This window comes from Schistocerca serialis, chromosome 1 (genome assembly GCF_023864345.2).
Source record: "Schistocerca serialis cubense isolate TAMUIC-IGC-003099 chromosome 1, iqSchSeri2.2, whole genome shotgun sequence".
NCBI lineage: Eukaryota > Metazoa > Arthropoda > Insecta > Orthoptera > Acrididae > Schistocerca > Schistocerca serialis.
Genome location: NC_064638.1, coordinates 580,553,468 through 580,571,029, shown reverse-complemented (window position 1 = coordinate 580,571,029; position 17,562 = coordinate 580,553,468). Strand labels below are relative to the sequence as shown.

The following is a 17,562-nucleotide window of genomic DNA, read 5'->3' as shown; positions in this document are numbered from 1 at the left end:
AATCCCAAAGAAAGCAGGTGTTGACAGATGTGAAAATTACCGAACTATCAGCTTAATAAGTCACAGCTGCAAAATACTAACACGAATTCTTTACAGACGAATGGAAAAACTAGTAGAAGCCAACCTCGGGGAAGATCAGTTTGGATTCCGTAGAAACACTGGAACACGTGAGGCAATACTGACCTTACGACTTATCTTAGAAGAAAGATTAAGGAAAGGCAAACCTACGTTTCTAGCATTTGTAGACTTAGAGAAAGCTTTTGACAATGTTGACTGGAATACTCTCTTTCAAATTCTAAAGGTGGCAGGGGCAAAATACAGGGAGCGAAAGGCTATTTACAATTTGTACAGAAACCAGATGGCAGTTATAAGAGTCGAGGGACATGAAAGGGAAGCAGTGGTTGGGAAGGGAGTAAGACAGGGTTGTAGCCTCTCCCCGATGTTGTTCAATCTGTATATTGAGCAAGCAGTAAAGGAAACAAAAGAAAAATTCGGAGTAGGTATTAAAATTCATGGAGAAGAAATAAAAACTTTGAGGTTCGCCGATGACATTGTAATTCTGTCAGAGACAGCAAAGGACTTGGAAGAGCAGTTGAATGGAGTGGACAGTGTCTTGAAAGGAGGATATAAGATGAACATCAACAAAAACAAAACAAGGATAATGGAATGTAGTCTAATTAAGTCAGGTGATGCTGAAGGAATTAGATTAGGAAATGAGGCACTTAAAGTAGTAAAGGAGTTTTGCTATTTGGGGAGCAAAATAACTGATGATGGTCGAAGTAGAGAGGATATAAAATGTAGGCTGGCAATGGCAAGGAAAGCGTTTCTGAAGAAGAGAAATTTGTCAACATCCAGTATTGATTTAAGTGTCAGGAAGTCATTTCTGAAAGTATTTGTATGGAGTGTAGCCATGTATGGAAGTGAAACATGGACGATAAATAGTTTGGACAAGAAGAGAATAGAAGCTTTCGAAATGTGGTGCTACAGAAGAATGCTGAAGATTAGATGGGTAGATCACATAACTAATGAGGAAGTATTGAATAGGATTGGGGAGAAGAGAAGTTTGTGGCACAACTTGACCAGAAGAAGGGATCGGTTGGTAGGACATGTTCTGAGGCATCAAGGGATCACCAATTTAGTATTGGAGGGCAGCATGGAGGGTAAAAATCGTAGAGGGAGACCAAGAGATGAATACACTAAGCAGATTCAGAAGGATGTAGGTTGCAGTAGGTACTGGGAGATGAAAAAGCTTGCACAGGATAGAGTAGCATGGAGAGCTGTATCAAACCAGTCTCAGGACTGAAGACCACAACAACAACAACAACATACCTTTATTATTTGTTTCCTGGGTGCTTGGAATACGTCCATTCTCTATTTTCTACCATTTCCATTTTACTGCTTATATGAACTATGTTCACTAGTATTAGTGACACTGTGAGCTGCACTTATCTTGGACCTAATAGAAATCTCTTGTACTTAATTCACGTAAAACACGATGACTACTTCTTTTATGGAAACCAGATGCCGACATTTCAGCTAGAGTATTCGGTCTGGCACAAACTGCACCATTACAGAAAATTAAAATTTGCTGAAAATTTCTACTACATCAACTGTACAGAAAGGACAGCATCTACTGCTGTAGAATCTAGCTATACTGTGTTTGCCTAACTAAAGGCAGATAATTATTGTGCCTTGTCTTACCTTACTCGTCAATTGTGTGTCCATTTGCACATATTCATTCTGGTTACATTTTATAAAAATAATCCTTACACATCTCATCATCCCTTTGTGTGTGTGTGTGTGTGTGTGTGTGTGTGTTTTTCTTTCTCTGAATAATACAATTCATGACATGTATGCAGAACAGAAAACTACATTAATTATTGTCTGAACAATCAACTATTTTACATACATTTACTCATATAAAATTTTCTGTTACAGGTACAGTCTCTGTGAGGTTGCCAGTGACATATTTATATTATTATGCGTAGACAGAAAGAAATGGCTTTCCTCTCAGGAAAGATTAATATTATAAAGAAATAAAATATATTTTTACATTTGTCTTTAAAGTTGGTTTTAACATTCCTCGTTGTATTTTCACTGGTCTCACAGCTGGGATTATAACTGGCAGTCAATAAAGATTATCTTTTCAAAGTTTTCCTTTCCTCGGAAGATGGCAGGTTTTACCGCTCTTGTAATAATGAATTTATGCCAAGTGCAATCCTAATGTAAGGCAATCGGACTTTTTAGCTGTGCTTTCTTCTTTTCCGTTACTGATTATATTTGCATACTGGTTTTTAAATAATGTTTCAAACTTTCTTGAAGTTTATTTCAATAAAATTTACAAATTTTGTCATGAATTATTCAGACACGCACTACTTAAAGAGCAGCTCAGGCAACACCACAAAACAGAAGAACAATAGTGTTCATTTTAATTAAGACTTCTTTGACCTCTTCAGTGATACTATATCTCAACATTCCTGTTAATCTTTATACAACACAATTCCAGATTGTCAGTACAAATTTGTTTTCATAATCAGTCCTTGTACCATTTGTCATTTAAAAATTATCATCTCATTTTTCCAGTATGTATGTTACCTCCCAAGCATCACTACCAGTCCTATTTTTCACCTTGATCACAGCCAGAGAAGCATAGGGCTTGCAAATCAAGCAATAACTGTTGCTGCCAGTCATGAAACTTGTGTTGTGAATGGCTCTTTAAGGTCACTCTAGCTGTGCTGTTGTTAAGTGAACAGCTCCTTGCTTTGAGCTTTTTCAGGCACCAGATAATCATAGTGTTTGCAATGAGCTTTGAAGATAATTTAAAGAGAGAGAACTCGGGGTCACAATTTTAAACAGGCATTTATTTCAGATGTTTCTGAATACTGGAACCAGAGACCAGAGGCATATGTAACACATCAACCACTTCATCTTGAATAATGTTAGATATAATAATTTTGGAAATTATCATCACTGTTTCTGCTAACTAATAATTATTCTCTCTCTCTCTTCTCGGCGATCACAGGCCCTGTAGACCACGTTGTGCATCAACGATCTGCTTCCACTCCCTTCTATCTCTCGTAGTCTGTCTTCACATTAATTATTACACAGTAAAATATCAGGACAAAAATCGCCATGTGGCAAATATAGTACACGGAGTAGATGTAGATAAAAACTCAATCACTATTATGACAGAGTGAGTACCAACTGCTCTTCCGCAGTAACAATGGGCCAAATCTTACCTGTGTAGCTATTAATGGTTCATAAATATATTAAATGAACTAGAAAGTTCATGGGCATATTTGTATTTGTCTGAAAAATTACTCTGGAATATTTCTGAGCTGTTGATACAACTGGTTAAAGTATTCATAGTGTACACTTGACGCATTCAAAAGGTACACACCATATCTCTTACTCTTTCTCCTGACCAGTAACTACATTTTTATTCAGAAACCTAAATCTCTCTTATCCCTGCTTTTGAGTGACCTGTCATTCTCAACCTATTCCCTTATTCTTGGCCTGAAGGAGGATCCTATGGCTCCAAAAGTTTGATCTCCCCGTACCATTATTTTGGTACTTTAATTGGCTTTGCTGGAAATTTTTTGTAAAAGCAACATTTCATTTTGGATATAGGCTGGGACACTCAGATGTTTAGGATGGGTGGTAGGGACAGAGCATCGAGTGACATTATACTGAGTGCACTATCCGAAAATTATCTCAAGCAATTAAACAGAGAACCGACTCGTGGAGATAACATCTTGGACCTATTGATAACAAACAGACCCGAACTTTTCGACTCTGTAAGTGCAGAACAGGGAATCAGTGATCATAAGGCCGTTGCAGCATCCCTGAATATGGAGGTAAATAGGAATATAAAAAAAGAGAGGAAGGTTTATCTGTTTAGCAAGAGTAATAGAAGGCAGATTTCAGACTACCTAACAGATCAAAATGAAAAATTTTGTTCCGACACTGACAATGTTGAGTGTTTATGGAAAAAGTTCAAGGCAATCGTAAAATGCGTTTTAGACAGGTACGTGCCGAGTAAAACTGTGAGGGATGGGAAAAACCCACCGTGGTTCAACAACAAAGTTAGGAAAATACTGCGAAAGCAAAGAGAGCTTCACTGCAAATTCAAACACAGCCAAAACCTCTCAGACAAACAGAAGCTAAACGATGTCAAAGTTAGCATAAGTTGGGCTATGCGTCAAGTGTTCAGTGAATTCGAAAGTAAAATTCTATGTACTGACTCGACAGAAAATCCTAGGAAGTTCTGGTCTTACGTTAAATCAGTAAGTGGATCAAAACAGCAGATCCAGACACTCTGGAACAATAATGGCATCAAAACAGAGGATGACACGCACAAAGCAGAAATACTAAACACCTTTTTTCCAAAGCTGTTTCACAGAGGAAGACCGCACTGTAGTTCCTTCTCTAAATCCTCACACGAACGAAAAAATGGCAGACATCGAAATAAGTGTCCAAGAAATAGAAAAGCAACTGAAATCACTCAACAGAGGAAAGTCCACTGGACCTGACGGGATACCAATTCGATTGTACACAGAGTACGCGAAATAACTTGCCCCCCTTCTAACAGCCATGTACCGCAAGTCTCTAGAGAAACGGATGGTTCCAAATGATTGGAAAAGAGCACAGGTAGTTCCAGTTTTCAAGAAGGGTCGTCGAGCAGATGCACAAAACTATAGGCCTATATCTCTGACATCGATCTGTTGTAGAATTTTAGAACATGTTTTTTGCTTGCGTATCATGCGATTTCTGGAAACCCAGAATCTACACTGTACGAATCAACATGGATTCCGGAAACAGCGATCGTGTGAGACCCAACTCGCTTTATTCGTTCATGAAATCCAGAAAATATTAGATACAGGCTCCCAGGTAGATGCGATTTTCCTTGACTTCCGGAATGCCTTCGATATAGTTCCGCACTGTTGCCTGATAAACAAAGTAAGAGCCTATGGAATATCAGACCAGCTGTGTGGCTGGATTGAAGAGTTTTTAGCAAACAGAACACAGCATGTTGTTCTCAATGGAGAGACGTCTACAGACATTAAAGTAACCCCTGGCGTGCCGCAGGGGAGTGTTATGGGACCATTGCTTTTCACAATATGTATAAATGACCTAGTAGATAGCGTCGGAAGTTCCATGCAGCTTTTCACGGATGATGCTGTAGTATACAGAGAAGTTGCAGCATTAGAAAATTGCAGCGAAATGCACGAAGATCTGCAGCGGATAGGCACTTGGTGCAGGGAGTGGCAACTGACCCTTAACATAGACAAATGTAATGTATTGCGAATACATAGAAAGAAGGATCCTTTATTGTATGATTATATGATAGCGGAACAAACACTGGTAGCAGTTACTTCTGTAAAATATCTGGGAGTATGTGTACGGAACGATCTGAAGTGGAATGATCATATAAAATTAATTGTTGGTAAGGCAGGTGTCAGGTTGAGATTCATTGGGAGAGTCCTTAGAAAATGTAGTCCATCAACAAAGGAGGTGGCTAACAAAACACTCGTTCGACCTATACTTGAGTATTGCTCATCACTGTGGGATCCGTACCAGGTCGGGTTGACAGAGGAGATATAGAAGATCCAAAGAAGAGCGGCACGTTTCGTCACAGGGTTATTTGGTAAGCGTGATAGCATTACAGAGGTGTTTATCAAACTCAAGGGGCAGACTATGCAAGAGAGGCACTCTTCATCACGGTGTAGCTTGCTGTCCAGGTTACGAGAGGGTGCATTTCTGGATGAGGTATCAAATATATTGCTTCCTCCTACTTATACCTCCCAAGGAGATCACGAATGTAAAATTAGAGAGATTCAATGACACACGGAGGCTTTCCGGCAGTCGTTCTTCCCGCGAACCATACGCGAGTGGAACAGGAAAGGGAGGTAATGACAGTGTCACGTAAAGGGCCCTCTGTCACACACCTTTGGGTGGCTTGCGGAGTATAAATGTAGATGTAGATAAGAGCAATTTTCACTCTATTTCCTAATGGTATTTTTTCTCTTCTTCGGTCTGGCCTTTGGCTCTTAACACACTATCTGCCAGTTCTGAAAATGCTGGTTGCAGCAGTTAAAGATTCATAGAGGCACCTGTTTGTGGTGAAAATTTTTGCCCGATTTCGTCATTTTTAAAAAGTTATTTCGGTATATTTTTCGCTAGTTTTCTTTCGATTTCGTCAATAATTTCCCTAAATTTTATTTCCACTTTTCAGCACTGAAAGGTACAGGAAATACATATACGGCACATTTGCAGTGAAAAATCTTTTATTTTACATAAATTGAGAAAGCATAAAAATTATAAATCTTATTAAAACACAAATAACAAATCATGAAAGTTTGGAAAACATTATCCTGTCCTAGTCTATGTACACAACACACAAGTCAGTCTGAGAAAGAGAAGGATACCATGACTTCCATATTACTGGGAGTCAGAGCCGATCTCCTGTCAGACATTATATTGCAATATCTAGGAAACGATCTCTCACTATCAACATTACTGACTGGGATCCACAGAGCCTTCACTGCAGCTTCCACAAAAAGTCCATACTCTGCTTTCAGCGAAAGATTAATACCAATCACATCAACCTCTTTACCTTCTCTACAAGAACTAACTACTAAATCACTAAACAATGTGTGTGGTACAAGAAATTCTGACGTTGGAAGTTCTTGTAGAATGCAAATTTTCTTTATCAGCTGAGAGATTTCAGCACTGTCTAAATTGACTTTTATAATGTTTCTCGGATTAAACAATTGACCTATAGAAGAAATGACAATTTTTCCTGTATCACACTCCATCAAGTGGTTCAGTTTTGTAAGACTTGCTCTACCTACAGACTGGAAGAGTGATGTTAACTGTACTTGCATATGCTCTGCCAGTTTAAGAAGTTTTTCTGAGGTTGTCCCGAAAAAAAAAAAAAAACGAAAAAAGAAAAAAAAATGCTTCCTCTGGTAACTTTAAGCTCTTTGCAAGGTCACCAAGCTTAGACCGCAGAAGATGAATTAACGGCATCTTGGAGCCCTCTAATGTCAGCAGCAAATTGCAACATCTTGAGCAGTGCTCAACAAGAAAAACAGCTAGGCATTGATTTTTTTTTTTTTTTATTTATTTATTTATTTATTTTTTTGCTTCAGCGGAAGTCAAAACTTTAAAGTAATTGACAGATACACTCTTATTTTCAACAGTTTCAACAAATTCTACTATATCACAGAGATATTCTCCAAGGTACTCGACACTTTCAAACCACGAGTTCCACTTGGTGATGACAGGAATACGGAAAAGTTTAGCTTTTGTGGGTACACCTACATAGTTCTGAGCCAACAACTGAATGTATGCATGCTTTCTCTTTCGGGTATTAAGGAAGATGTGTTTTGTCTGCAAAACACAATGGTTCAAATCACAAAGTTCCACAGCCCACACATTGCCAACCAAATTTAATTCATGAGCCCAGCATTGTGTGTGTGTAATAACGCTTCTGAAACTAAAACCTTAACTGCATTTATACACTTGCCCATATAACGGGCTGAATCTGAAGTTATAGAAACTACATTTCTGTACTGAATTTCAAGTTTCTGTATTACACTGATAATTGCTTGTGCACATTCTGTAGCATTTTCATTTGCAATAACTTTCACTCCCCCGACAAATAATTTCTGAACTGCACCATCGCCACAACTAAGTACTTTTATCAGAACCACGAACACACACTGCCCTTTTCTGTCTGTCGTTTCATCACAAAGAACTGAAACTCTTTCGTCTTTCACGGCTCCTTTTAATATTTCCCCTTCTTCTTTGATGATTCGAGATCTGTAACCTTCCCGTAGTCTTCCAGCTGAGGGTAAGACTCCAGCACTTTAAAAATGTCAATGGAACTGCTATTAGAGTACTATGTAACGAATTAAATTACCACATTACCCAATTGTAAGACTTTTTTTAAGAGGGTGCTTGAGGAAAAATTATTTTTAATATAAGCCTATTCTGACCAACAATAATTATTGGCTATCGAGATTACCTAATCTTAGATGCGATTAGCAGACGGTAAATTAATTATTACACAAACCTGGTATGTATTTGTTCATCCATTCTCTCAGCTTCGGATGATCAACTTTTCCATCGGAATGTTAGCCTCAATGAAAGCTCGAGTAGTCGATAAAATGAATTATTCTTTCTCGATTTTCGCTTGTTTTGCCGCCGCAGTGACTTTCGTGAGCGTAGCTTGTCTTTTTATACCAGTAGTTGTTAGTGCCTTCTCCTTGTTCTTCTTATGGGAAGAAATGTTATTAATGTGTTTCAGGCACGTGTCCTTCTGTGCCACTCAACACCCACATTGCAGTATTTGCACATAAGTATCTTCCAACTTTTGTTGAAAACATAAAATCCTTCTGACGAAAATACCTTTTCTCGGTCGAAAACTGTCACTACCATACTAATCATGTGTAGCACGGAAACAAAACAGAAAATACCACACTCAATGCACTGGCGATCCTCAACAATTTCCAACACGCAATACCGAATACACCACCAGAACACTGTAGAATGTCTTTGGAATAGTCAATGTCATTGTTGTTGTGGTCTTCAGTCCTGAGACTGGTCTGATGCAGCTCTCCATGCTACTCTATCCTGTGCAAGCTGCTTCATCTCCCAGTACCTACTGCAGCCTACATCCTTATGAATCTGCTTAGTGTATTCATCTCTTGGTCTCCCTCTACGATTTTTACCCTCCAATACTAAATTGGTGATCCCATCGATGTCTCAGAACATGTCCTACCAACCGATCCCTTCTTCTAGCCACGTTCTGCCACAAACTCCTCTTCTCCCCAATTCTATTCAATACCTCCTCATTAGTTATGTGGTCTACCCATCTAATCTTCAGCATTCTTCTATAGCACCACATTTCAAAAGCTTCTATTCGCTTCTTGTCTAAACTATTTATCGTCCGCATTTCACTTCCATACATGGCTACACTCAATACAAATAGTTTCAGAAACAACTTCTTGACATTTAAATCTATACTCGATGTTAACAAATTTCTCTTCTTCAGAAACGCTTTCCTGTCCATTGCCAGTCTACATTTTATATGCTCTCTACTTCGACCATCATCAGTTATTTTGCTCCCCAAATAGCAAAACTCCTTTACTACTTTAAGTGTCTCATTTCTTAATCTAATTCCCTCAGCATCACCCGACTTAATTCGACTACATTCCATTATCCTCGTTTTGCTTTTGTTGATGTTCATCTTATACCCTCCTTTCAAGACACTGCCCATTCCGTTCAACTGTTCTTCCAAGTCCTTTGCTGTCTCTGACAGAATTACAATGTCATTGGTGAACCTCAAAGTTTTTATTTCTTCTCCATGGATTTTAATACCTACTCCAAACTTTTCTTTTGTTTCCTTTATTGCTTGCTCAATATACAGATTGAATAACATCGGGGATAGGCTACAACCCTGTCTCACTCCCTTCCCAACCACTGCTTCCCTTTCATACCCCTCGACTCTTATAACTGCCATCTGGTTTCTGAACAAATTGTAAATAGCCTTTCGCTCCCTGTATTTTACCCCTGCCACCTTCAGAATTTGAAAGAGAGTATTCCAATCAACATTGTCAAAAGCTTTCTCTAAGTCTACAAGTGCTAGAAACGTAGGTTTGCCTTTCCTTAATCTTTCTTCTAAGATAAGTCGTAGGGTCAGTATTGCCTCACGTGTTCCAACATTTCGACGGAATCCAAACTGATCTTCCCCGAGGTCGGCTTCTATCAGTTTTTCCATTCGTCTGTAAAGAATACGCGTTAGTATTTTGCAGCTGTGACTTATCAAACTGATAGTTCAATAATTTTCACATCTGTCAACACCTGCTTTCTTTGGGAATTGTCGATATATTATATATATCGAAATGGTGTACAATCGATATCCGGATTGTGTTACCAAAACTCCAATCGAATTTCCGCAGTTAAGTTCAAATGATGAGATTTTGCAAAGTTTCGTCAATTATTTCACGACTTGGCTTAAAAGTAAATAGTTTCGTGTTATCAGCAAAATGTGTAAAATATTGTGAAAATTTTGGGATTTCGCGCTTTGCAAAAAACAGGTGCCTCTAAAGATTCATAATCTGTCATTTTTTGGGTTTTAACAACCATCCACAAATTGTTACAGTTCCACACGCGTCACCCAGATTGTATTACTGTATTCAGATATCTTGATTTGTTTTAAAACACACATGCTATCAGCAAAGAATGGATACTATTGATCCTTTGATCTTAATCCCTAAGATGTCTGATGCAGCTCTCCTTTCCTACCATTTGCCATCTATTGCACAGCAAATAATTGATTGGGCACAACTGAGTAAAATTAATGGCTAATGTAAGAGACTGCAGGGTCATTGCAACTACATCTCAGTAAATTAGCTTACTACACCTATTTTCATTCTCTGCTTTCGTATGGCACCATATTCTGGGGTAACTCATCATTGAGTAAAAGAGTGTTCATTGCACAAAAGCGTGTAATCAGAATAATTGCTGCAGCTAATCCAAGATCATCCTGCGGACACTTATTTAAAGAGCTAGGGATCTTCACTGTAGCCTCACAATTTATATAATCACTTATGTGTCATATTCATGATCTATGGAACAAGTACTAATCTCATCTAATCTGCATAGGTGAGTCAGACCAGAGCTGACTGAACATTATTAAATTGTGGGCTGCTTGCTGCACAGCAGGGACTGCCATTACAACACCAGGCGGTTACAATGTCACAAGGCACAGCTGAATGACCGGAGTTGAAATATCACCAGCTCAGCAGGAAGGTAGAACTATTGCAGTTTGGTGCACCAGTGACTTCACATCCAACCCAAGGACTTGTCGTGGCTTATGTGATCGAAACCAGTGCTACAGCAAAACAAGGATGAGCCAAGACCTTGTAAGTACTCATAATTTTCACTCAAAAGTATCACAGTTTTCCAGACTCCAGTCCTGAGGGGGGACCTACGTTGGTCTATAGGCCTATGTGGCTCAACCGAGCACCCTCTCCAGATTCTGCTACTGCTAGCTGAGGCCCTGCTGCTGGTGGAATTAGTGTTGTCCAATCAGGGTGCCATCTGGGGGTCTACTTCAGCTGCTGTTGGCCTCCTGTCCAGGAGGTCTACAGCTCAAGCTTGGGTTTGTGCAACTGTTCAACCACCATCGCCTGCGCAGGAAAGCTCCTTGTTGCTTGCCTCAACCTGTGTGGGCAGGCAGCCACAACTGCTGTTGGAGGGCATTTATACACCCAGGGGTTACGATGTGATTGTATGCACTATGTCCTGGACTGCCGGGCAGCAGTGTACATTATGAGCCGTTGGAATTCATATCCTTGCATGACAGCTGCAGTCAACACCAGTGACTGCCTGAAACTACAAGGTGTCAGGCTGCCTGCTACAAGCTGCATCTCCTCATAGGCTGTACACAGCTTATGACCTAGGGGCTGTAACTTCTCCAAGTATTGTCACAATTGTCGTTGATGAAAAATAAATGACTGTTTTAACAATGATGTTTCTATGACAAAATGTCAGGTGGTTACCAGGCGTCCAGTCACTGCTCTACTGCCACCCTGCCCAGAGTGGTGAAATATCTCATCCTGACATCCACCAATCCCGTTCCATCCCCCACCATAGAGCCCTACCACCATCATCTCTGAAAGTGGTAACAGAAGTTGTACCTGGCATCTGTAGTGGGAAAGAGAACCACATCTCTGGCCAATGAGTGCAGTTCATCAGTATGGTTTTAGCAAGTGAGTTTTTATTTTTGTTTTCTTTTGTCCATGGCCATGGTAAACAAACTGTTGTTGTTGTGGTCTTCAGTCCTGAGACTGGTTTGATGCAGCTCTCCATGCTACTCTATCCTGTGCAAGCTCCTTCATCTCCCAGTAGCTACTGCAGCGTACATCCTTCTGAATCTGTTTAGTGTATTAATTCCCACTATATCTAACTTTAACCTATCCATTTCCCTTTTTAAATTTTCTAACCTGCCTGCCCGATTAAGGGATCTGACATTCCACGCTCCGATCCATAGAACTCCAGTTTTCTTTCTCTTGATAACGACGTCCTCTTGAGTAGTTCCTGCTCGGAGATCCAAATGGGGGACTATTTTTACCTCCGGAATATTTTACCCAAGAGGATGCCATCATCATTTAATCATACAGTAAAGCTGCATCCCCTCGGGAAAAATTACGGCTGCAGTTTCCCCTTGCTTTCAGCCTTTCGCAGTACCAGCACAGCAACACCGTTTTGGCTAGTGTTACAAGGCCAGATCAGTCAATCATCCAGACTGTTGCCAGTTTTCTTTCTCCTGATAACGACGTCCTCTTGAGTATTCCCCGCCCAGAGATCTGAATGGGGGACTATTTTACCTCCGGAATATTTTACCCAAGAGGACGCCATCATCATTTAACCACACAGTAAAGCTGCATGCCCTCGGGAAAAATTACGGCTGCAGTTTCCCCTTGCTTTCAGCCTTTCGCAGTACCAGCACAGCAACACCGTTTTGGCTAGTGTTACAAGGCCAGATCAGTCAATCATCCAGACTGTTGCCTCTGCAACCACTGAAAAGGTTGCTGCCCCTCTTCAGGAACCACATGTTTGTCTGGCCTCTCAACAGATTCCCCCCCCCCCCCCCCCCCCACCGCCGTTGTGGTTGCACCTACAGTATGGCTAACTGTATCGCTGAGGCACGCAAGCCCTCCCACCAACGGCAAGGTCCATGGTTCATGGAGGGGGGGGAATTATAACTAAGAATTTATATTTGAAATGAAAACAGGAATTTTGCTTGCAATATGTAATTGGAAAGAAGACTATGTGCATTATTCATAAAAAAAATGATGATTTTACAATGACGAAATGTAGGTGTAAAGAGAGAGAGAGAGAGAGAGAGAGAGACCAAGGCAAGGCTTGAACCAGTGATCCTTGGACTGCACCACTGCAATCTATTACAATACCGATTCTGCCATAAATCCAGTGTGCATTGTATCTCAACTGTACCACAAACAGTCCCTCAGGAAACTTCAAAGCTGATTTTTTTTTTTCTGGAAATTTTTAAGAACACCCTATTTCTTGGCATTTTTTTGAACCATGTTCCACACGTGTGCTTCACTATGGAGCAGTAGCCTCAGCCATTTTCATACAATGCATTGGAAGTGTGACAATCAGAACACAACAGTACAGAAACTTGACTGTACACAATCTTTGAAATAAAAACTACATAGCTACAGCGTGATTAAGAAAAATGTTGGTGGCTGTTAATACATTAGAATATCTTGAAGTTTCATTTAATGTAACTTAGTAATAAGATATCTAACACACAGGTAGGATCTACTTCCAAGAGCATAATACTACCAGTGTACGTATTCTACGGTTATGACCAATTGTCGGATTTGTGTTTGTTTACTTCACATTTATTCTTACAATGAACAGAGTATAGCTGCAGCCCTGCTGTTGGTGCAAAGTCCAATGCTGTGGACTTAGTGCCCTCCAATCAGTGGGACACATGGCACCCAACTTCAGCTACTGTCAGTCTCCAACCCTGGAGATCTACAGCTCAAGCCTAGAGCCATGAAGCCTTTCAGCTGCTGTCTCCTGTGCAGGCAAACTCTTTGCTGTCTGCTTTGCTTGTGTGGGTAGCCATAGCCGCTGCTTGAAGCTATCTCGTCAAAATGTGATTCATTGCACCTCTGTATTCTATGTCCCGGGCTGCCGGGCAGTCTCTAATTTGCGTTATGGAGTATCACGTGCTGCTGGTGTCAGAGTCACTGCAGAACTGCTGCCGACATCACCAGTGACTTTGTGATACTGCCAGCTGTTAGACTGCCTGCTGCTGGCTCTGCCTCCTCACAGGTCATACACAGATTATGTACTGGGGTCAATGACTTCTCTGAGTATGATCAGATTGTTGTAATTGATGAACAATAAATTAATGTTTTAGCAATAGTGTTTCTATGAGGAAACATTGGACAACTACCAAGTATCGGCTCACTGCTCCAGTGCCAGACACCCCCCCCCCCCCTGGGGTGATGGAGTTTTCACATCCTGACCTCCAACTACCCCATTCCACCACACCATAAAGGCCTACCACTACAGCCCCTATATGGCTGTCCGCTTCACTTCAGCATGACTGTTTCGACCTACATCATCAACAATCTTCAATATATATGAAATCTAAACCTGCTCTGGCAATTCTTTCTTTCCACCTTCCCTTCAACTTAAAATATTTACCAGTAGCTCATATCTGAACATGTGCCCAATTGTTATGTTACTGAATGCCAATTTTTTATATGGACAAGTAATAGCAGTATTAACACCAAAAGTCTTCTAAAATTCAAATGCCTGATCACCTAGTTTATTAGTGTTATCATTATTACTATTAATAAGTAATAAATTAAAGACATTTTGAAAAGATACTGAGTGAGAGCAGTTGTTAATGACACATGATAATTAACAACAATAAATAAAAAAATTATTAATAAGCCCTTGATGCATATACTAATACAACATTATTTCTATTTTGTTTCAATAATAGTAAAGTAGATCTCTAATTATCGCTACACACCTGACTACTGGAATCCAACACACTAATCTGCCTTCTATAACAAGGTGGTTTGCAGCAAAGTTCAGAAGGTCACAGTAAATTTGCTGTAGTCCATACACAACTTTAGATGGGATGTGGCTCTGTAAATGCTCCTCACTAATTTGGTAACTCTTAGTTGAACCTATGCGTTCCGTGGCTTCGCGAATCCCATAAGGAGCTGCAATGGAAAGAACAGATAATGTTCTTAACACCTGCTGATAAGTCAAGTGTATAAAAGACCCTTTTACAAAAAAAGTGTACAGGCACACGCCCCCCCCCCCCCCACACACACACACAGAGAGAGAGAGAGAGAGAGAGAGAGAGAGAGAGAGAGAGAGAATTTATTACATTCCAAAATCAGCTAGACAGTTAGTTACATGTCCAGTAGATTATATTCACAATACTAATCATGCTTTGAAATATGCCACCTTTTTGTTTAAGTGTTTCTGACATTATTGAAACTGAGTTATGTATAATATGGTCAACTGTGCCTCATCATCTGACAAATCATTTACCATTGTGGAGGCATCTGTTTAACTTCTAGTAAGAAACCATTACCTATCAATGTGCTACAATCTCAAGCTACTGAATCAGGAAATTTTTAACTGATACCAACGTGCTGGTGACCAACAGCGTTTTTGAACAAATTTTTGGTTATGATTCATTAAGATTTAAACAAATCAATAAGAAAGGAACCTCCACTGCAAAGAAACTTCTAAAGAAATAGAAACTACAGCATAATAGGTGCGAAGAAAGTGTGTGTTGTAGATACAATATGAATGTAATGCAATGCATGAAAAGCCATCAATGGCTATCAGAATACTGTCAAAAGATTTCTCATAAAAAGCACAGAAAATCTGGTCAGGTGTAAAGGGTTTTAGTGGTACCAAAGTTAATGTCCAGACACTTGTGGTCATGACAGGAACTGAAACTGAGTGTAGCAAAGCAAAAGCAGAAATACTAAAATCAGTTTTCAAATGTTCCTTTACAAACAAAACCCCTGGAGTAATAGCCCAATTTAATTCTCATGCCACTGCGAAGATGAGTGATATTGGTATTAGAGTCAGCAGTGTTGACAAATACCTAAAATTGCTGGGATTGAACAAAGCTTCACAGTCTGACAGAATCCCAATGAGATTCTGTACCAAATCTGTGGCAGAGTTAGCTCCATCTTTAGCCCTAACATACTGCACAGACCTCAAACAAAAAACCATGACCGATAGTTGGAAGAAAGCATAAGTCACTCACATGTACAAGAAAGGTAGCTGAAATGATCCACAAGACTACTTTCCAATATCTTTGAGAGTCATTTGTTGCAGAATCTTACAACATATTCTGAACTTAAACCTAACGACATATCCAAACTGAATGATTTCCTCCACTCCATTTGGTATGAATTCCAAAAACATCAATCACTTGAAACCCAATTTGCAGTTTTCTCACTTGACATCCTGAAACCCATGGATCAAGGTAGTCAGGATAGATGCAGTATTTTTGATTTCCAAAAAGCAGTTAGCTCAGTACCGCAACTATACTTGTTATCAAAAATATGATCATATGAAGGTATCAAACAAAATTTGTGACTACATTGAGAATTTCTTGGTAGAGAATATACAGTATGTTACCTCAGATGGAGAGTCATCGATAGGTGTATAAGCAATTACAGGTGTGGAGGAGGAAGAGGAGGAGGAGATTAGTGTTTATCATCCTGTCAACAATGAGATCATCAGAAAAAGTGCACAAGCTCATGTCAGGGAAGAATGGAGATGGAAATCAGCCATGCCCTTTCGGAGGAACCACCCCGGCATTTGCCTAAAACGATTTAGGGAAATCACGGTAAACTTAAACCAGAATGAGTGGACATGTGTTTGAACCAACATCCTGCTGAATGCAAATCCAGTGTGCTAACTGTCATGCCACCTCGCTTAGTAACTACAGCTGTGTCCCTGTGAAGTGTGTTGGGACCTTTGCTGTCCAAATTGTACATTAACAACCTTGCAGGCAATATTAATAACATCCTTGGACTTTCCTGATGACACAGTTATCTATAATTAAGTGCTTCTGAAAAAGCTGCATAATTATTCATTCAGATCTTGATAAGATTTCAAAGTTGTGTTAAGATTGCCACTTGCTTTAAATGTTCAGAAATGTAAAATTTTTATCTTGGCACAACAACAAAAAATGTAGTGTCCTCTGACAACAATATTAGTAAGTCACAATTTGAACCAGTCAACTCATATGAATACCTAGGCATAACAATTACATAGGTTCAGTCATAGGTAAAAAAGGTGGTGGGCTTCATTTTACTGGTAGAATTCTATGGAAATGCCAAAAGTCTACAAACAAAATTGTTTACAATACACTCATGTGACTCATCCTAGAATATTGCTCAACTGTTTGATATCTGCAATAAATAAGATTATCAGAGGATACTGAATGTATAATGTATACAGAAAAGGGCAGCACGAATAGTCAAAGATTTGCCTGAATTCTGAGAGTGTAACAGAAAAGTGTTTGAACCATCGTCCTACTGAATGCCAATCCCGTGTGCTAACCATCGCGCCAACTCACTCGGCAACAACAGGTGTGTCCCAGAGAATAAACTGAACTGGCAGGCAGTTGAAGGAAATGCAAATTGTAATGTGGACAGCAGGAAAACTTGGAATGAAGCATGTTTCAATGTTACATGTACATTTGTACTGAACAAATGAAGAGAATTATAATCTTTCAGTGTCGTAAAGGGAGGAAAATTTAATCTCAAGTTTACTAGTTGAAGTAACAATTAAGCCCTCGCTTGAAATTACATTTTTAAGGTTGGCAACTATGACTGGTAGAGGGGGATTCCCTGATCAAAGAAAGCACTGGAGGAACACTGTAGTACATAAACTTGCATTGCAGTGTCCAGTGCATGAAAGATGTTGGTAAGAAACTACACAAAGTGCAAGCCGAAT

The 17,562-nt window shown here is 39.7% G+C and overlaps 1 protein-coding gene across 3 annotated transcripts in view; it reads right to left on the bottom strand.

Annotated features, from left to right (window-relative positions):
- Positions 1-17,562, bottom strand: part of LOC126476747 (tRNA (guanine(10)-N2)-methyltransferase homolog) — a 198,720-nt gene that overhangs the window by 45,979 nt on the left and 135,179 nt on the right. For all 3 annotated transcript variants that reach the window (XM_050103566.1, XM_050103568.1, XM_050103567.1), the window contains one exon: positions 14,594-14,789. In XM_050103566.1, the coding sequence (XP_049959523.1) occupies positions 14,594-14,789 (196 nt within the window). The remainder of the gene's footprint in view (positions 1-14,593; positions 14,790-17,562) is intronic.